This window comes from Alexandromys fortis, unplaced genomic scaffold, assembly GCF_014885135.2.
Source record: "Alexandromys fortis isolate MF-2015 unplaced genomic scaffold, M_Fortis_MF-2015_v1.1 scaffold_26, whole genome shotgun sequence".
NCBI classification, from domain to species: Eukaryota; Metazoa; Chordata; class Mammalia; order Rodentia; family Cricetidae; genus Alexandromys; species Alexandromys fortis.
Window position 1 is genome coordinate 8,550,487 of NW_026067894.1, and position 20,458 is coordinate 8,570,944.

The 20,458-nt window shown below is 51.2% G+C and overlaps 1 protein-coding gene across 3 annotated transcripts in view; it reads right to left on the reverse strand.

Moving 5' to 3' along the window:
* Positions 1–11,078: 11,078 nt before the first annotated feature.
* Positions 11,079–20,458, reverse strand: part of Wasf2 (WASP family member 2) — an 89,505-nt gene continuing 80,125 nt past the window's right edge. For all 3 annotated transcript variants that reach the window (XM_050150399.1, XM_050150390.1, XM_050150383.1), the window contains exons 7-9: positions 18,082–18,237; positions 15,810–16,318; positions 11,079–15,149 (exon numbers count right to left, since the gene is read on the reverse strand). In XM_050150399.1, the coding sequence (XP_050006356.1) occupies positions 14,992–15,149; positions 15,810–16,318; positions 18,082–18,237 (823 nt within the window). In that variant the 3' untranslated portion in view covers positions 11,079–14,991. The remainder of the gene's footprint in view (positions 15,150–15,809; positions 16,319–18,081; positions 18,238–20,458) is intronic.

The following is a 20,458-nucleotide window of genomic DNA, read 5'->3' on the forward strand; positions in this document are numbered from 1 at the left end:
TTCCATCCTGGTGGTTCTGTGGCCTTGACTCCTACAGAAGTCCAGAGTGTTAGGCTCACCGGGGCTTAGTTCCAACCCCCTAGCTCCGCACCCTTAAGACCCAGCTGGTTCTGGAGTTCTAAGACATTGGGTGTTTTCGGATCTTGTTCAAGATTCTTTCAGGGATCCAGCCCAGCTGGCTGCATGGTTCTAGAATGTTCCAAGTGGTTTGCAATTCCAGAATGCTGGGAATTTTACAGTACCATTCCAAGTCCTTGATCTTCCTTCCCTGAGTCTTGACCTTGACTACGTCACTTTACTTTTGAATTTCGAAGCTCCAGAGTCAGAGAGGATAATCACTTAGTTGCCTAGATGAAAGATTTATTGCTATATATGTGAACATACAAAAAAGTATATTTATTTATTTATTATATATTTATTTATAAATTTACTTATGGGGGAGAGGGGGAAAAAGAGACCCACACTATGAAATCTAGTCTGCACTAGGGTGTCCCCAGCCAGCCTCCTTGTCCCCATTTCTGACCTCAGTTCCCGGAGCGGGAGGATGGAGAAAGAAAAACCACGTATTTTGTTAATTTTGCTTATTTTTTATCAGAGAGATCATAGAAACCAGAGCTTCCTCCCCAGGCCCGCACTGCTCGGGTTTGCAGGAGGAACACACCAGCCTCTGGTTTTTTTTATTTTTTTAAGAAGCCATCACCTGAGTAACCGAGAAATCCTCTGCGCTGAGGCCCGGCTTCCCTCTGGTGGCCATTTTGGGGAATTGCAACCCGGCGGGGCAGTCGGGACTATAAAACGCACCCCCATCTCCACTTCAGCCTGGCTTTCAGCGCCACAGCCATGGCCTGGGGGCCAGGCCTTACCCTGAGGTGCCCTAGAGGAGGCGGGGCAAGAGCCAGTACCCCACCCCTCTGCCAATCGGGGTATGGTCCCCAGTGCATTCCTGTCCAATCCCCAACCCTGGTCAATAAAAAACGATTTTTTGATAAATATTTGTGTTTGTGCATTATGCATGGTGTGGAGTGGAGCCAAGAGAGTGGGCTCCCTAAGGAATCCGGGAAACTGGAGACCCAGAGAAGAGTGTGGTTGACACGGCAAGATGTCACTGCCCCTCGGACCGGACCCAGGACACCAGCTTGCAAGAACCTCAGCACCCAGGGCCAGGAAGCAGAATATTAGACTCTTAGTGTGAGGACACCCACAGTCTGGCCACAGTAGCTAGTTCTGGGTTCAGGCATGCAGAGCATGTTTCTGCCATGCAAGTTCCCTTACAGTGAGGGTTTCCCTCCACCAGTGTTTCCTCTGGGCACAGCATTGTACCAAGGGTGCTGCACATGCCTCACCAACATCCCCGAACGGGTCACATCGTCCTCATCTGGAAGTCACGAGGAAACTGAGGCTGAGGTCATAGAGCTAGGAAATACAAGACAATACTCAGACCTGGAACACCTGTTTCCCGAATCTGTGTTCAGTCCCCTGGGCAATGACTTCTCATTTCCAATTTTTTTTTTCTTTTTTTAACTGACCCTGGAACTTAGAACTTTCCAGACCTTGCCTTAGATCCTCAGAGCCAGTGGCCTACATTTGGGAGGTGGTCACTGTGGAGCTGGTAAAGCTGCTTCTCCATGTAACAGTGTGTGCAACTGGGTGGAGACTTGAACTTGGGGCGTAGGAAGGAAGGAAGGCCTGTGCTCACCCCAAGGGCAGAGGCAGCTTAGGAGGACGCTCTGGGCTGGTGGGGTACACGCCTGTTGTAATCCTCGTGTTGGAGAGGCAGAGGCTGGAGGATGGTGGGTTCTAGGCCAGCCTCAGCTACACACGTTCAATACCGGCTTGAGTTGTGTAGTGAGAGTCTGTTTCAAAACACCTAAGGGGGCTGGAGAGATGGCTCAGTGGTTAAGAGTTTTGCCTGCTCTTCCAAAGGTCCTGGTTCAATTCCCAGCAACCACATGGTGGCTCACAACCATATGTAATGGGGTCTGGTGCCCTCTTCTGGCCTTCAGGCATACACACAAGACAGAATATTGTATACATAATAAATAAATATTTGGGCCGGGCGGTGGTGGCGCACGCCTTTAATCCCAGCACTCGGGAGGCAGAGACAGGTTGATCTCTGTGAGTTCCAGACCAGCCTGGTCTACAAGAGCTAGTTCCAGGACAGGTCCAAAACCACAGAGAAACCCTGTCTCCAAAAACCAAAAAAAAAAAAAAAACCTAAGGGGGCTGGAGAAACGGCTCAGTGGTTAAGAGCATGGACTGCTTCCCCAGAGGGCCTGGGTTCAATTCCCAACACTCACGGTGGTTCACAACCATCTCTAACTCCAGTTCCGGAGGACATGGCTCCCTCTACTGGCCTCCACCGGCAACAGGCACAGATACACATGCAGATGAAACAGACAGCCATTCACATAAAATGGAAAAAAAAAAAAAAGGAAGCAGCAGCCAAGTGTAGCAGTACCTGTCTGTAATCGCAACACCTGGGGGGAAGCCCAGGAGATCAGGAGTTAAAAAGAAAAAAACTAAATACATAAATAAGGAAGTTCTGACTAGGTCAGCCTAGCAGGCTGGACAGTTGGCCAAAGTCTGAAGGCGCCGTTAGAGTACTTCTGTCTACAATCCATTTCTATCAACACATAGATAGAAAAACTGAGGCCCCAAGCTGGGTGGTTGATGGTGGCACCTGCCTTTAATCCCACGCTGGGGAGTGGGGAGCAGATCTGTAGTTCAAGACCAGCCTGTTCTGTAGAGAGGGTTCCAGGACAGACACGGCTACACAGAGAAACCATGTCTCAAAAATAAATAAATGAAAGAAAAAGAGAAAGAAAATTGAGGCCCCAAGCAGCAACTTGGACAAGTAGGCCTGACTTGTTCAAACTCAGTTGTGTCGGGCCTGCTGGGCCTGTTCTGTGCCCATTTCCCAGGCTCCCATTCCTTTTCCTGGAGGTGAAGACCCCCCCCCACCCCAACAGTGACCACAGGAGTCCCAGGCTCAGGCAGGGGATGCTTCCCAGCTCAGGCCTTGGCTGTCCTCACCCTTTCAGAAGGTCACCTGGATGAGAGAGCTGCACCGCACAAGCGCCTGCGCACCAGAAGTCAAACATTTCACATTCTAGCGCCATGGCGTCATCAGTCGGGCAGACGCTCTGCATCTGGAGATGGATACTGGAGGTGTAGTGCGTCGATTCCCAGCACTGGAAGGTCAAAGCAGGAAGTCCAGGAGTTCAAGACCAGTCTCAGCTTTATTGCGTGTTCCAGGAGAGCCCGAGCAACATCACACCCCATTTCAAACAGAGGCTTCAAGAGTTGAACGTGGTGACACATACCCGTAAATCACAAAGTACTGTGTAATTCCTGTTACCGAGGCAGGAGGGTTTAAGTTCAAGGCTTCCCTGGGCTACAGAAACTCTGAGAGTAAGGGGTCATCTGCAGCACGAATTCTAATCAGTCCTAATAATAAACACCCGGAGTCAGATATCAGGCAGTGAAAGTTGAGAGATCAGAGAAGCAATGCGGCCAGCCACTAGAGAGACTTCTGCCCTCTACCAATGCTCAGGCCAAAGGGCCATCCTGTCCTCAGACTGAGTCCTCAGACCGCTTCAGACTGCACTGAGCTCCCGGCTCCTCATCCCGCCTTATTTTGCTCTCTCTGCCCAGCCAGACCACTTCCGGGCTTCTACCACTTCCCTGGTGCTGGGATTAAAGGTGTGGACCACCACTGCCTATTCCTCTTTGAGACTGTGTCAGTCTAGTTTAGTCCAGGGTGGCCTTGAACTCACAGAGATCCCTTGGTCGGAGTCCTGGGACTAAAGGTGTGTGGCACCACTGCCTGGCCTACTGGCTTAGCTCTGCCCTCTGATCTTCAAGCAAGCTTTATTTGTTAAAGCACAGACAAACTCTTGCCTGACATTCTTGCAGATAGCTTAACGTCTAGTGGGGGAACTAGCAGTAGCAGAAAAGGTTCTCAGTGATTGCAGTTAGGGCTGAAAAATGGCTTAAGCAGTCAGGAGCACAGGCTGCTCTTAGGAAGGAACTGCTGGGTTTGGCAGTGCACATCTTCATCCCAAACAAACAAACAACAAACCAAAGGCACTGAGTTCTCTTCTCAGGGCCCCCACACTAGGCAGCTCTTGCTGCCCATAACTTGCGCTCCCTGGTTTCTAGCTCCCTCCTCGACCTCCACAGACACCTACACTCGCACATGTGCGTATCCACGCACAGACACTCATTCGTACAAACACAAAAATAAAATATTTTAGGGGGCTGGAGAGATGGCTCAGTGGTTAAGAGCGGTGCCTGCACTTCTAAAGGTCCTGAGTTCAATTCCCAGCAACCACATGGTGGCTCACAACCATCTGTAAAGAGGTCTGGCGCCCTCTTCTGGCCTTCAGGCATACAGACAGGATATTGTATACATAAATAAATAAATAAATAAATAAATAAATAAATAAAATATTTTAAAACATAAAGCAGCAGTTAATAAAACAAAAACAGCCGTGCAGTGTTAACGACTGGATCCTCAAATAAAAATAAAACAGGGAAAGAGAGACTATATGAGTAACCGTTTTAGATGGGAGTGGACAAAAGAAAGGCCTTCCTGCTGGGTGGTGGTGGCACACACCTTTAATCCCAGCACTCGGGAGGCAGAGGCAGGTGGATGTCTGCGAGTTCGAGACCAACCTGGTCTACAGAGTGAGTTCCAGGACTGGCTCCAAAGCTATTGAGAAACCCTGTCTCAGAAAAAGAGAAAGAAAGAAAGGAAGGAAGGAAGGAAGGAAGGAAGGAAGGAAGGAAGAAAGAAAGAAAGAAAGAAAGAAAGAAAGAAAGAAAGAAAGAAAGAAAGGCCTTCCCGGGGCTGGGGATCCATTTCAGTTGGTGGAGTGCTTGCCCAGCATGCATGCACACGAAGCTCTAGTTGGATGCCCAGTGTGTGTGCTCACACCTGTGCATGTCTGGGGAGGAGCACTCCGCCCCCTCGCTGTGCTGTCTCTGCCAGCTCGCTGACCCTGTGCCTGTTTCTTCCATCAAAGTCAACGGTGTGGGGACCACACCTGTAATAGAGGGACCGAGAAGGTGGAGGTCAGAGGGATTCACCAAGTCACCCACAGCTACCAGGGGGTTTGAGGCCAGCCTGAGCTATATAAAACTCTCTCTCAACCAATTTAAAAAAGAAAAGGGTGGTCTCCCAGAAAGGCCACGTTTACTGCCGGTTGAGCTGGGACTTGAACCCATGTCAGATCTGCTTCCAAAGATGTAGCTTTATTTACTGGTTTAGGGAGTATCTGTTTGGGAACAGATCAAGAGAATCTGCCCAGAAAAGTGGGACCGGAAGGCCGGTGCCCATGCTAGGGTGAAGCCTGGGCATCCAGGTTATAGCTCACCCTCTGAGGAGGCACGGTGAGGAAGCATCCCCTTCCCTACTCCTGAGCATCCCTAGGCAGCCCCAACCCAGGTAGTTTCCTGTTCTAACTGGGTGCAGCTGGACCCCATCAGTCCTCATTCCAGCTTCCTACCCTAGGGCCCACACAGGAGTCCACCAACTGCCATCTGAGTTGAAACTTAGCTGAGGTTCTTGCCCTGTCTGGGCAGTGTGCTGTGGTCTGGGGCAACTGGAGCCTGCGTGTGTGGTGGGCTGGCAGAGTCTTCCTTTCTTTGGACTTTTTCTTTTTAAAAAAATTTTGTTTTTGTTTTTTTTTTTTTTTTTTTTTTTTTTTTTGTTTTTCAAGACAGGGTTTCTCTGTAGCTTTTGGAGCCTATCCTGGAACTAGGTCTTGTAGCCCAGGCTGGCCTCGAACTCACAGAGATGCACCTGCCTATGCCTGCCGAGGGCTGGGATTAAAGGCGTGGGCCACCACCGTCCAGCTTTTTTTAATCCTTTACAGAGACAGGTCAGTCTCCCCCCCTCCCCCCAACCCAACCAGTCTTCCCCAGGGATCCCATACTGAGCACTACTGGGTTTAGAAGGGACTTCTACAACAAACCATCCTCCTCCCCTGAACCACAATGCAGAAAGGGCCAAGTCAGACCCGGGCTCCTGGAAACAGTACTAAAGCCTGTCTCCAACTGAGGGTCCCTGAAAGAAGGGACATGTCCCTTCAAATTGAAGGCTTATCAGAGCAGATTTCTTTGTCTCCTCCTCAGAGCTAGAGGCTGCTGAAGACAAGATTCTCCTCAGACCAGGAACTCGGCAAACTGAGCTTCCCCTTCGGCAGAGGGCCTCTAAGAGCCCTGGAGAGCGGGGCTGAATCTCTCCCTTCTTATTGAGCCTTCTGTCTCTCTCAGCCTCCTCTGGTAATCAGCCCTGGGCTGCTCAGCCTGTGTGTCTAAGGAGGGATATTAAACGCCCCAGCCACTCTGTCTTGGCCAGCTTTCTTAGCTCCATGCTTGAGTCTACCATCATACAGGCCAGGGGAGGGTGCTGGGCAGTGGTCTCCCTGACTGAAGGAGTCAGGGGCTCTCTTCTTGCTGGGCTGAGCCCTGGTACTTGTGGGAGGTGGAGCAGCCCTGAGTGCTGTGCCCCGCAGGGGCCATGACCGTCTCTCCCTGCAATAAGGGAAGAGACAGCAGCTATTAATATAAGATGAGTTCACGGGCTCACAGCTTCCGCAGGCTGGAAAACAGGCTCTCGGGGCCGGGGGCTGCAGCAAGGCTCGTCTGTCAGATTCTCTTCTGCAGCCTGGAGCCCACCATCCCCCAGCTCTTTCCATGCCAAGATCTCTGCATTCACAGACACATATACATAGGCACACACACACACACACACACACACACACACACACACGGGAATCAGGCACCTGACTGTTCAGAGAGACACATGCAAGCATGCACACATCCATCCCTGGATGCATGTGCACACTTGTGCAGACACACTTGATCTACATACTAGATACACCATTATACACATGAGCTTTATGTTCATGGGTACATGCTGGAACACCCACCAAATGTATATATTCTTGCACACGTGTATACAGACTTAACCTTGTATGTACATAGATACACACAGATCTAGGTATGTTGTATAAGCAAACCCATTTGTACACCACTGCAGCTATAAACACACCTATAAAAACCTACGTCAGTGTATACAGGTGGCATTCACAGTCATGTAAACGCAACTGCATGCAGGCCCACATTCAAGGCCTTGACTGCATCTACATGCTACTTCACACACAGGCAGCACACACTCACGCGTGCTCCCTGCTGTGAGCGCTCAGCAATTATGAATCCATGGCCCCACCTCTGGTTCTGCAGCACCTACAGGCCTCCCCTTCCTCTTCTTCCCCTCCCCCGGCCTTTTGACAGGCAGCTCCTGCTCCTGTCAACCCCATGGTTGCCTTCAGCTTCCCACCCCCTGGGGGTCCCCAGAACCCTGATTAACCCTCTCACTAATTGGCCACCAGCCCCTTGACTTTGCTGCAGGGCCTTCTTGGGAGCTGAGAGCAAGACTGCAAATTGGCTGAGCAGGCGGGGTCCAGGGAATTGTGTGCATGTTGTGGGGAGGGCGAGGTGAGCCAGGGATCTGGCTGGAGCCCATCAGGGCTGCCCACATACCAGGGCTGGGGAGTGCTGGCATCAGACTTTTCTCACAAGGGATTCCTGTTTTACACGGACTGTCATTTGTCACACACAGCCATCCCTGCACACACACACACACTGGCAGGCATATGTAGGCATGTTCCACCCAGCTCCACACACCAAGACAGGTGAAGTAAACACTTGCACATTCCCAGGGTGCTCAGGGCATCTAAGGAGCACACACCCAAGCGACACCTTACTTGGGCATTACGTTACCTGCCAGGCACACGGAAATCACTTGCTAAAGATTTACTTTGTTTTAGACAGGGTCTCGGGTAGCCCAAGCTGGCCTTGAACTCATTATGCAGCCAAGGATGGCATCCAACTTCGGATCCTCTTGCCTCTATCTACCAAGGGCTGGGACTGCAGGCATGGATCGCCAGCCCTGGCTTTATATGGTACTAGGGATTGGTACTCAAGGAGTGGTACAATCTAGGCAAGCACTTTACCTGAGCGCCAGTGCTTGGATTCCCTGCAGCTGCCCAACCCGGGTGCCAGGAATCAAACTCTGGTCCTCTGCAAGGGTAGCAAGTGCTCTTACCCGCTGAGCCATCCTTCCAGCCCACAGACACTATTTATGTATGGAAACGCATACAGAGGGCCGGAGGCTACGCAAAGCCTTGGGTTCAATCCCCATTTGAAAAAAAAAAAAAAGCCAAACATTGTGACACAGTGGCTTCTATCTAGAATTTTAACACTTAGGAGGATGAGGCAGGGGGATCACCAGTAGGTTGAGGCCAGCCTGGGCCATAGCGTGAGACTCTGCATCAAAATAAATAATATCCACATAAACACAGCTAATCACAGCCATGTATAATGTGTGCAAGCTTATATGCACTACCTATAGGCACGCATACACTAACTCAGGGGAGGGCGAACACTGATATCCCAGGCCTGTGTGCACATGTCACTCGTGTGTGTGCGTATTTTGATGACCAAGCAAGCAGCCATGGGCTAGGGAGAGGCGTCCTAGCTTGCTTCCTGCCTTTGCATAAAAGCAAGGCAGAGGTTTGCCCTGTGCAGTAGGAAACAGGGAATCCACACAGATTCCAAGTTGCATTCCAACTCCCAGCCTCCCTGCTGTATGCCTAAGCGGAGAACAACTTCCTTTGGGCTTCCCCTAAGTCTTCAGATAGACATAGGGACCCAGTCGATATTTTCTGGGGGTGAGGTGGGGTGGGGAGGGGAGAGCAAAGCTTCCGGCTTTAGCCCTCAGCCCCAATCTCCTTAGCTCTGGGCCCAAGCTCACAAGGTGCTGTGTTCTCTGGAGCAAGTTACTCTTGCAGCATCTGATGCCAGTTTGCTGTGTGACCCTGGGCAAGTTGCTAAGCCTTTCTGTGCTTTCCACATCTGTGCAATAGGAATCAAAGCTTTCCGTGGGCAGTCCTTTCAAGTCCGTCCAGAGAAGCCCACCAAATCCTGCACGGATGTGCTCTACTCAGGCACATACCTGGGAGCGTTAAGGTTTGCAAAGACGGTGAAACACCATAGTGGAGCTGCCACACCCAGTACTGGGCTCAACTCCTTGCTGAACAGAGGAAGTGCAGGCCCAGACAGAAAACAGGGAGCTTTGAGCTCTGCTTGGTCAGCAAAGAAGTCCGCACTTCTGCGCCTCCTGTGAGTGAGTGCAGCTCCCTAGGGTAGGGGCGGAGGTGGCTGCTTGCCTGAGTGGGAGAGCATGGACCCTCCTGTCACACAGGACTGCAATCCGACTGACTTCTCAGGATGTTCAGGCCCTTTGTGTCTTTAGGCTTCAGGAGCCTCCTCTGGTGCTTCCCCTACCCCCCGGCCTTAGGGGTGGGCAGAAATTGTTCTTGACCGCCCCCCCCCCATGATCTAGGTGGGAACTGGTTGCCAATCCCCCCCCCAGCAGAACTTCAGGAAATGGTGCCAGGTTGCCCGGGTGGAAAGGTGGCCAGGAGGGGGCAGTGAACAGCTGGCCCAGGCAGGCAGCCAGCACCGTGCCGCTGGAGGACTGACTGCTAGATGCGCAGCAGTTATGCCGGCTCCTGAGCTGGCTGGGTGCTGACTTGTGTCCTTGTTTTGCACAAGAGCAGAGCTCTGCACACAATGTGCATGGGTTCCTGGGTCTGGATTGTGGGCCACTCACGGAAAATGTGTGTAAATGAACACACACACGTGTGAACAGGGCAGGGTACGCCCACGTGGAGCCCATACCTGGGGAACCCGTGTTGTTCCTAAGTAGTCAAGGGCACAGGCTACTTCCCCTCCAAAGGTCGAAGACCGCTGGGCCCTCAGTCAAGCTTGCTTGACTTCAAAGAGCAAAAATAACCCTCACCTGTTATTATTGCACCTGTAAAACCGAGCATGGGAGGAGTGGGTGAGACAGATAAGAGATGAGACCTTAGACACGAGGCACTCCCCGGCCTGCTGCTGGTTGGCCATCGTTAAGCAGCGTAAATTGCATGGCAGGCAGGGTGTAGGCAACTCACTTCACCTCTCTCTTGTCAAACGGGTGACTCGTGCCTTTAAAGATCAAAACTAAGCACATGCCGCCGATAGCAGGTAGTGGGCGCCCAGTAAATGCCCATCTTCCCTAGGATGAACAGTCCAGGAGGTGAAACGATTCGCACAGGGTAAGGGCTTCCGAGTGGTAGCAGCAGATCCGGCATCCAGGCGGGGGCCTCCAGCTTCCCAGAACACTCCTTCCCTCCCCGTCCCTCCAAGGGCGGCTCCGACACCATTTTGTCTTCTGCCAGGGCGGGCGTCTGGCTGCCTGTCAGTCACCAGCTCTAGCAGCCAAGTGCTGACTAAACACAGGCCGCACGGGAGGGGAGCGAGGGGCTCCGCGCCCCCTCCCCGGCACCCCACCTCCAGCGATGAGCTCAGAGCGGCTGGCGCAGCACTTGCTGACAATTCAAAACTTCTGCCCCCTCTCCCGGGACGCCCGTGGGTGACTCTCTGCGAACAGCAGGCGTGGTGACCCACTGTGCCACCGACCCCTTCTCCCCCTCATCTCCCCGGGGCCACCCCGCTGTGTCTGCTGGGCCTGGAACCCAAGGGACAGTAACCCACAGCAGCTGTGCTCCAAACAACCCTTGCTTCCTGGGTAGGTCATTTTGGGGGGTCAGAATGCAAACTCAGCCCCCTCATTCTTCCTCAGGCAAGCAAGGAGGGGGGGCATGGAGCAGTCTAAACCTTTTTTTTTTTTTTTTTAATCGGATTCCATTGTATACCGTGCTATTTAAGGTAAGTTGCTCGGGTCTGTGAGGCAGACAAGATGCCCGCCAGATGTTGGCAGACAACATCAGCATTCAGTGTGTGCACCTCTCCTGCCTGGTGCACGGAGCTGTGGGCAGCCAGCTCTGAGGCTGTCCTCACAGAAGGGCCCTGTGTCCACAAACCAACTGGAAGCCTCCTGCCCGTGGAGCCCACCCATGCCAGAGCCTCACAGAGCTCCCTCACTCACCTGTGGCCCTCAGGGCTGCCTCTTCTGATCCCTCTTTCCCATGAAACACACACAAACAAATAGCAGAGGTGACTGAGTGGCTATGAAGAATTTATCAAATTATTGAAAATGCTGACATTTAAACTATTCATGTGCATACATGAAGTTACATAGAAACTTTCAGGTCACTGGAGCACAAACATGGCTCACACAATGAGCCCAACAGAAGCAAATGAAACCAGACTTGGAAAAAAACCTGGTTGTCCTGGCCAGGCATGACAGGCCTACAATTCATGCATGCCCGAGGTTGAGGCAAGAGGATCAGGAGTTCAAGGCCAGTTTCAGCTACTTAGCAAGCCCAGGGCCAGCCTGACCTGAAACATTGTCATACACATCCTCTTTTTTTTTTTTTTGTGGCTCTTCTTTTTGTTTGTTTAGAGAGACAGGGCTTCCCTGTGTAACAACAGTCCTGGCTGTCCTGGAACTCGCTCTGTAGACCACACTGGGCTTGAACTCACAGGCCTGCCTGCCTCTGCCTCCCAAGTGCTGGGATGAAAGGCGTGCACCAGCAGTGCACGGCTTGCGGAAGCTCTTGGGCCACTGTGACGGTGGCTTTATTCCACCTCTCAGATCCCCTTCCCTACCTTTAGGGGAAAGGGTCTATGTTTAGACAGATCCCCACTATGTATTAGCTCACAAAATCTTGATGTGGGAAACACACCCAAGAACCTATTGGAGTATGTCCTTATAAATATATTTATATCAGAGAAAACAAGGCACTTTGGGAGCATGACAGCTTTCTCTCCTATGTGTACATTGTTCTAGGCAGAAAGTAAGATTGGTTAGTTTCTCAAGTGAATTAACTGAGCAAAGTTCAGTAACAAAACCGTTCCAGGCCTTCGCTGAGGCCCTATTAAAGTGGACATGGCAGGAAGCACAGAAGGCACTTCCTGTGCGACACCTGGTCCCAGGTCGGATGGGCACTGGCCAAGCTCGAAGCTTGCTGTCCCGGCCACACTGCCTCCCTCCCCAGGCCCTGGGGTCAAGTAAGGGGCTGCAGCAGGAGGTAGTCCTAGCGCAGAGCAGGGACACGGTGGGAATGCTTAAGCAGGGTCACCAAAGCCACAGAGACCTCAATCTGTCCAAGCTGGCGCTGCACAGTCGGAGCACCGGCGCCACGGGAAGAGATTTCACATTAGCCCTGACAGCACTGCCCCAGCTCTGCGGTGACATTGGCCAGGGTCGTTTCTGAGGGCGCTCGAGCTTCCACTGGAGGCGAGCCGCCGGAGCTTGGGCCAGCTGCTCTGAGCCTCCCAGGGACCCCCTCCCCGCCGGAATGAAATCATCTCAGGACCAAGGCAAAGCCACAAGTCACTTCTGACACTACCGATTGCAAGCTGGGCCCCTGGGCCCCAGGAATGGGGGCAGGCCCCCTGGGCCAGGCAGACCAGGAAGGGAGGTGGTTCCCTGGCTTCAGCACTGAGAGTCCTTATGGGACACTGCTTTACATGCTTACCAGCCGCAGCCCAGCTTAAATAATCAGCAAATTGTATTCCACAATTGCAGGATTGCATGAACACACCTATCTGCAATGGGTCCTTTCTTATTTGAAAGGGCTCTGGGTTTAAAGAAGCATGTTTTAATTTTTCTGTAGACATACGCCTAAGTAGAGCCTAGAGGACTTCTCAGCTGACTGGGTCCCCAGCCCCCCAAGCCGAGGAGGCTCCGCAAGGCCGGCTGCTACAAAGCGCAGAGCTTGGCTGCATGGATTTTAATGAGAGCGTCAGGCAGAGCTGTGCTGTTGCTCTCCGGGACTTGCAGATCATTACCAAACCAGCTGTAGGATGAGAACACAGCACATCGAAACCCTAGGAGGTCACTGAGCTAATGATCTAATCCTACCTTCCGCAGACAGGGCCCCTCCCCATCTCCTCCCGCCCCCAGTCTTTCCTGGTGGACTCTGTCCATTCCAGAAGCCAGGCCAATACCGCCCCTTCAAGGTCGGAAAAGAACCATACTGAGTGGCTCTGGCTCCCCTTTCCCGGAGAGCAGGAGGAGGGAGTAATTTAGTCAAAACCATTAGGCACAAGCCCTGCTCTGGCCGGGCCCCAGGACTTCTATCTGGAAGGACCACTGCCTTCCCCTGCCTCTCGGGGCCCCTGCTGGGCTGCAGCAGGGTCAACAGCCATTTTAAGGTTCTGATGAAAGACACAGGATGGGAAACATGAGCAGCATGGAGTGCCAAGCCCTGTGCCACACTGGCTGGGGGAGGGGACAGGGACAGACAGGGCACCCTGGAGTAGCCACAGCATGGGGGCCTGCTGGCACCTGCACGCTCACCACCTCAGAGTTCAAGAAAGGAGGCAGAGGGGAGGTCCTCAGCAAGTGCAGCCGGCAATGCCCGTGATTGTACTCTCCTCAAGCCAGAGGGGTTTATGAGGGCTTTGGCAATTACTGCAACCATTTGCTGTGCTGGGTAGAGACAGATCCTGTTTCTCTTTGTTTCAGGTTCTGAAGCCAGAGAAGGCGATTTCAGCACAAGAGCCACACAATAGTTGGGGCAGAGAGAAGAAAGCTTGCTGTTGGCCAGAGCTGTCCAGCGTTTTCCTGAATAATAGCACCTGCATATTAGTTCTGGGAAGGGGGGTATACGGGGCGTCAACATCATCATGCAGTGAGGCGGGAGGCAGGAAGAAGACCCCTGTTCTCCTGCCTTTCAGCCTTCATGGCTGCCAGGCCCCCCCAGGCAGGTTACCTGCTGCGGCTGCCAGCCCGAGGGACTGAAGTTTCTACAGCTGGCAGAGCCTATGCTTAAACTGGGGAAACAAAAGGGGAAGGGAGCGGCAGCACCTGCTAAGGCTGGCGCCCCACTCCTCCTCTCTACTCTGGTTCCCCAGCACAGCTCCTATGCCACACGACTGGCTGGAGATAGAAGGGGGAAATAAACGGTTACAAGAGAGGCTGTAAGTGTCAAAGTTGTACTAGTGGGGCTGGCACAGACTGTGAGCCCTGCATTCGGGAGGTCTGGAGTAGAATGGAGCCAGGGCTGCATTGCCCACACTCCAGCAGGTGCTCATTATTTGGTCCCAGAAAACACAGGTGACTTGGAAACAGGAAGCCTGGGCTCTGCTCTATCACTATGTGTGTGACCTTGAGAGGGTAGGAGCCAAGGTATTCCATTCTCTTCCAGTCCTGCGGTGCTCCTGACAGTCAGCAGAGGCCCAGGTCCCTGTGTGTCAGGGCTAGTTTGGTCATGAATATCAGAGGTTAAAACTGGGCTGTGCAGTCTAAAGGCACATGGGGTGAGGAAAGGGCATGCAAAGGACACCTGAACACCACGCTCACTAAGGAACATGGGAGGAAGGCAGCAGCCCAGCCTCCAGGAAGGCATCACTTCTGGGCAAAGGAGCGAGACATTCTTTAGGGGCCTGATGCCTTCTGGAACAAAGGCATCCAGACAAGGCTGAACAGAAGGAGCCCCACCTGCTGCAGAGGGCTGAGTGTGGGGCGGGGGGAGGGGTGGCAGCCTAGTTGCCAGGGCAAGTGGCCTGCCCTATACTCTCAGGTATAGCAAAGGGACCAGGTGTGTCCACACAGGCTGTACCTATTGCTTTAAGACCAGGAGGCAGCATTATCTCAAGTAGCCAAATGGAAGGGTTCTGAGGAAGGCCATGGGTTAAAAGGGTTCTTAGGAGAAGGCACTATCTCCAGTTGAAACCCAACCAAAGGGAACTGTTGTAGGGCTTTCCTTCCTTTCAATAGTTAACAGTCACTTGAGGAGAAGAGGGGTCAGCTCAGCTATGGACCCTCAGGAGTCCATGGCCAAGCAAGAGGAAAAGGAGTACATAGGGACTTGGAGGAAGCACTTGGCTAGATCTTTGGTTGCTCCAGGGAAAGCTTTGGCCCTTGCAATTCTCTGTCCTCCTTTGCTCCCCCATGAGACTGTTATGACATCAAGAAGGCAGGTAGGAAGGACAGAAAAAGGAATGTGGGCAGCAGGAAGAAAGTTAATCCGACCAGTCGTCTTCATCAAATTCAGAGGAATCATCTTCAGAGTCGCTGTACTCAACAGCAATCCGACGTGACAGGATGGTGGCCACATCATTGCCCACCACATCACGCTTCTCTTGTTCCCGTTGCTCTTCAACCTTTCGAAGCTGAAAGCCTGGTGGGAGAGGGAGCAGAGTTAAAAATCACAGCCCTAGCCTAGAAAGCCTCATGAATGAGTCTGAGTAAGGCCCAACAATCAGGACAGGACTGTAAAGAACAAAAAGAAGGAAAGACAGGGTTCAGGAAATCCACACCCTGGCTGCAGACATGTTCCTTTTCTCACCAGGCTTCTGAAGGTGGACGACCACCCTACCCCATCAGGCAAATGCTCTGACTGCTCAAAGTCCCTAGCTACAGCAGGGCTCAGAGGGCCACCAACAGGACAAACCACACCAAACCCTTGGGACTAACTCCAGCCTCAAAGAGAAGGAGAAAGAGGGAAGAAGGACATAGACAGTGGGGCAGAGAAGATGGCTGCAGCTGAGTGGCTGAAAAGTCGCCCACAGGGACAGTGTTCATTTTCTTCTGGGGATCTTCCCCCAAGAAAAAGCATGTACGTAAACACACTCAACATGCTCATTTCAAGGAATCCCAGGGTCCCAGCTTAAAAATAATTCACGTTCAACAAATGTAGAAAGACCTCTCAATCTCACTATCTTAGGGAAGCCCCACCCTCACCTCCAAGGTCCCAATCGCTCAGCTGTTCAGGAAAGATCCTGTACCCCAACCAGCTTCAGAAAGGGTGTGCATCCTCAGACCCACCACCGGGATTTACCTTGGCGGATGGCGGAAAGCAGGTCACTACGCGCATCACTCACAGCAGGCAAAGAGGACTTGGGCTTGGTGGCATCGGAAAGAGGTGGTGGTGGTGCAGCAGGCTGGGCATCAGCACCACTAAAGGGGAGAGGTGGGGGCCCCGGAGGGGGAGGAGGAGGGGGAGGAGGAGGAGCACCTCCAGCTGGTTGGGACAAGGGAGGTGGTGGCATTGGGTAGTCAGTTGCTGGTGGTGGGGGAGGTGGCGGAGGGGCAGCGAAATCAGGGTGAGGTGGAAAAGATGGAGGTGATGGTGGCGGAGGGGTCCCAGGAGACCCAAATCCTATAGGTGGTAGTGGAGGGGGCACACCCATTGGAGGTGGAGGTGGAGGAGCAGGTGGTGGAGAAAAGCCAGGTTTGGGGCCTGGTGGAGAGCTCAGAGGAGGAGCTGGGGGTGGATGGCTTGGGCTGACCACGCTGGTTCTTTTGGGTCCAGCCAAGACAGATCCTCTTTGGTTGTCTGCAGGGTAGCTAAAAGGCCAAGGAGACAAGACTCACCATCATTCTCACAACGCCAACCTGCCCAGAGGCAGGCCTATCTATAAGCTCAGGCCCTCCTTAGCTGACTCTCTCATTTCACTGTGGCTCAAACAGAGGGAAAGGAACAGCACTGTGGGGAAATAACTTTCTAGAAACTGAAGCAGACTATCAGAGGGCTGCCCTGGCAGGTAGGACCAACGAACATCTCTTAGGTCCCTTTAGCCTTAGCCTTCCAGGAGATGGCTCAATTCTGAACCCTCTTAGAGAGAGGGGCCCATGGTGGTTGCCAGTTTACGCCTAGAGCTAGACCTAAATACATACAGGAAAGAGCTAGAACAAAAATTCAAAGCTGGGCGGTGGGAGTGCACATCTTTAATCCATGCACTTGGGGGGACAGAGAATCTGAATTCAAGGCCAGCCTGGACTGCAGAATGAGTTCCAGGACAGCCAGGACTACACAGCGAAACCTTGTCCAGAAAAACAAAACAAACAAAAACCAAACAAACAAAAAAATTCAAGCCCTATCCGTCTACTGGGTTCTGTTTCTTAGGCTCTGAATACTCACTGGATTTGGTGGGTGCAAAAATCTATTTGAAGCTGGCCAAATGGAGGTAGGATATTATGTAGTCCAGGCTGGCCTAGAACACACGACAATCTTCTGTCTTGGCCTTCCATGTGCTAAAATTATGGGTTTTGTTTATTTGGAACAGCGTCTCACTATATATGTTATCTCTGGCTGGCCTAAAACTTGCTATGTAGACCAGGTTGGCCTCAAATTGAAAGAGATCTCTGCCTCCTGAATGCTGGAATTAAAGCACATACCACCACACTACCAGGAATGCTGACTCAAGCCCTTAATCCTAGAGGCAGGTGAATCTCTGTCCTTTGAGTTTGAGGCCAGCCAAGTCTACAGAGCAGGTTCCAGGACAGCCAGAGCTGTTACCCAGAGAACCCCTGTCTCAGGGAAAAAAAAAAAAACACCAAAAACCCAGAAAGAAAATTATGCCTTTGGAGGGAGAAGACAGGTTTTAGCGATGTGAGGGCCCAGAATGGGGAAAGAGGAAGGAGCCAGCACTGTTTGAGGTCTCCATCTGATCCTTCACATATCCAGCCACAAATTAAGCAGAATCCAGGGAAGAAATAGCACCTGTGCAGACCTAGTTCTCAGGCATAGGGAAGAAAAAGAACTAAGAGAACTAAGAGCCTAAAGGACTCTCAGACCCGTCTAGCCACATGGGCAATCCTTTGTAAGACACCAGCAAACAAACAAGCGAAGGGACAGGCTGCAAGTCGCTTAGTCGTGTCTCCCTTCCCCTGCACTATGTAGTCCAGGCTAGCCCTGGATTCTGCTGGGCTGACAGAAGTGAGATAAAGGTCTACTAGGTCCCCCCCCTCCTGCTATTTCAGCAAAGTTGATGTGTGTGGGCGGTGGCACGCCTTTACTCCTAGCACTTGGGAGGCAGAAGCAGGAAGATCTCTGCGACTTTGAGGCCAGCCTGGTCTATAAAATGAGTTCCAGAACAACAGGGTTACACAGAGAAACCTTGTCTTGAAATAATAAAGAAAAAAAAAAAAAGAAAAAAGTCATCACTCCTGTCCGTGAGGTAACAACAACACTGCTAACAGTTGACAAATGATATTCCTATTATCTTACACACGCTTGCCTCAAGTCACCCTAGTGGTGACTCTGAACTCTTCACTTTGTTCTTGAGTGTTCTACTATCCAGGATGGATGCAGAGGTTCTGCCATTTACCTGAATTCTGCTGGTGGGGGAGGCAAGTTGTCTTCAGAGAAGGAAGGAGAAGGTGAGGAGGTGGAGTCTGATTGTGGTGGTGGTGGGTAGCTCCCTGTATCCACATTTTCAACAGAGCCAATGCTTCCATTCTGGTAGACCAAGGCGGATGAGTATCTGATAACATAACCAATGTCAGAGTGGTCGTTTAGAGTCTATTTCCATCCAAAGCATCAAACACTGAGCCTGAGTAACCCTCTTTTTTTTTTTTTTTTTTTTTTTTAAGATTTATTACGTATACAGGTTTTGTTTTGTTTTGTTTTTGCCTGCACACCAGAAGAGGGCACCAGATTTCATTATAGATGGTTGTGAGCTACCATGTGGTTGCTGGAAATTGAACTACTCATGACCTCTGGAAGAGCAGTCAGTCAGTGCTCTTAACCACTGAGCCATCTCTCCAGTCCCAGGCTCTCTCTTTTCTTACTAAAAGATACCACATAAATACATTTAACACAAAAGTTATTAAGGGAGGAGCCAGGCAGTGGTGGCGCATGCACATGCCTTTAATCGCCTGGTCTACAGAGCGAGTTCCAGGACAGAGAAACCCTGTCTCAAACAAACAAAAAAACCCAATAACACAACAACAACAAAAAGTTATTAGGGAGATTCTCCATGTATTTCCTGTTACACCAAAATTATACTTTAGGCTAGGTGTGGCAGCCTTTAGGTCCAGAACTGGGGAGGCAAAGACGGGTGATCTCTGTGATTATGAGGCCAGCGCGGTAGACACACCAAGTTCCACGCCAGCCAGGGTCACAAATGAGACTTTGTCTCTCTATTTAGCTATCTCTCTATATGTACATACATGTACATGCATACATACATATATATGTGTATATACGTACATAAATATATAATATATATAGATCAAACCCAGCAGTTCTTTTAAATGCTCTCCCATATATTAGGTACAGCTAAACCTGAATCCCAAAACCTTAAGGCAAAGAATGAAGCCAAGTTCTAGAGGTTAGCTGCAAACATGTGACTGGCATGCAGCCTGATTTTGAAGTAGGCAAGTCCATGGAGTGTTCAAAGGCTAAGGACGCATTTGATTGCAAAATCAAATCAAAGATGAATGCAGGTTGCCATGTGGTAGCACATGACGAGTGGCTGCTTACGCAGGGTGCTAGAGCTAGCTGCATGAAAATCCATTTCTCTGAGCGCTGGGCCCTGGGCGAGTAGGCTCTGGACAAACATCAAAACTTCATACAAGCATGAACACACCAATCAAGAAGCCTGCGTATTAGCATAAGTACACTGGGCACCAGCTAGCAAAGCTGGCCGCTCTGCCTTCTCTTCCTCTCCTTTCCAGCACTGTTGAGCTCAATAGAGCTTATCAACAGGTCCCAGGAAGAGTTGTAGGGCTGTAATTAAGGAGGACGACGCTCTACTGTGAAAACTGTGAAAACCCCCAAACCTGGACACATTTCTTTGACAACTTCACCCACAAGCATGTTCTTACAGAGCGACCAAACAGCCAATTCTAAACCTCTTGGATAATAGGAAAATGGGGGCGGGGAGAGCACTCCCAGTCCTTACTACCTAAGTCTCAAAAGGAAACATTTTTTTGTTTTGTTCTTTGAGACAGTTTCTTTGTCACAGCCCTGGCTGTCCTGGAACTAGCTCCGTACACCAGATTGGGAGACACACATTTTTGACAGTTGGCATTATGGCCTCAGAGTCAGTAATCCTATGCTGCGTGACTGTCAGAATGGGGTGGGACTGGGGAACAAAACAGCCTCTTACTGGGTGGTGAGATCAGTCAGGCACGTCAGTGCTGGTCTCTCTGGAGAAAGGTCATTTTCCCTCTCACTGTCTTCATCATGCTTAGAAAACAAATCTCCGAATCCAGGAGAATAAGTGTCACAAGTGTCAAGATTTTTAAAAGTCAAGATTTTCACGGTAGAGTTATTCCTAAAAGCAAGAACAACTCAACTCTTTCTTTTTATCACTCCTCAACACCCAGTATGGGCTGGCATGGTTCTTTGACAGTCAGAATGCAATGACTTTAGAGGAAAAGCCAGGGTGACACTCATGCCAAGCAGTCATGGTCACAGGGGTCAGACATCAGGATAAGCATCAAACCAAGCTTTAAATACATTCTCCCCTTTAAACCTCCAGTGTGATTTGGTATTGGGAAATGGGTCAGGACGACATCCCCCACTTCCCACAGAGATACATAGCCTCCACAGTAGCCCAGCAACTTTTCCCGCACTGACTCTGAGGTCTGCATTCAGTCCCTTTGGCTAGCCTCTCTCCCAAGACTGACAAAAACCAGCTGAAAATCTGTTTTGGTAACGAGCACAGCTTACCTACCCCCGCCCCTCCCGTACTCAAC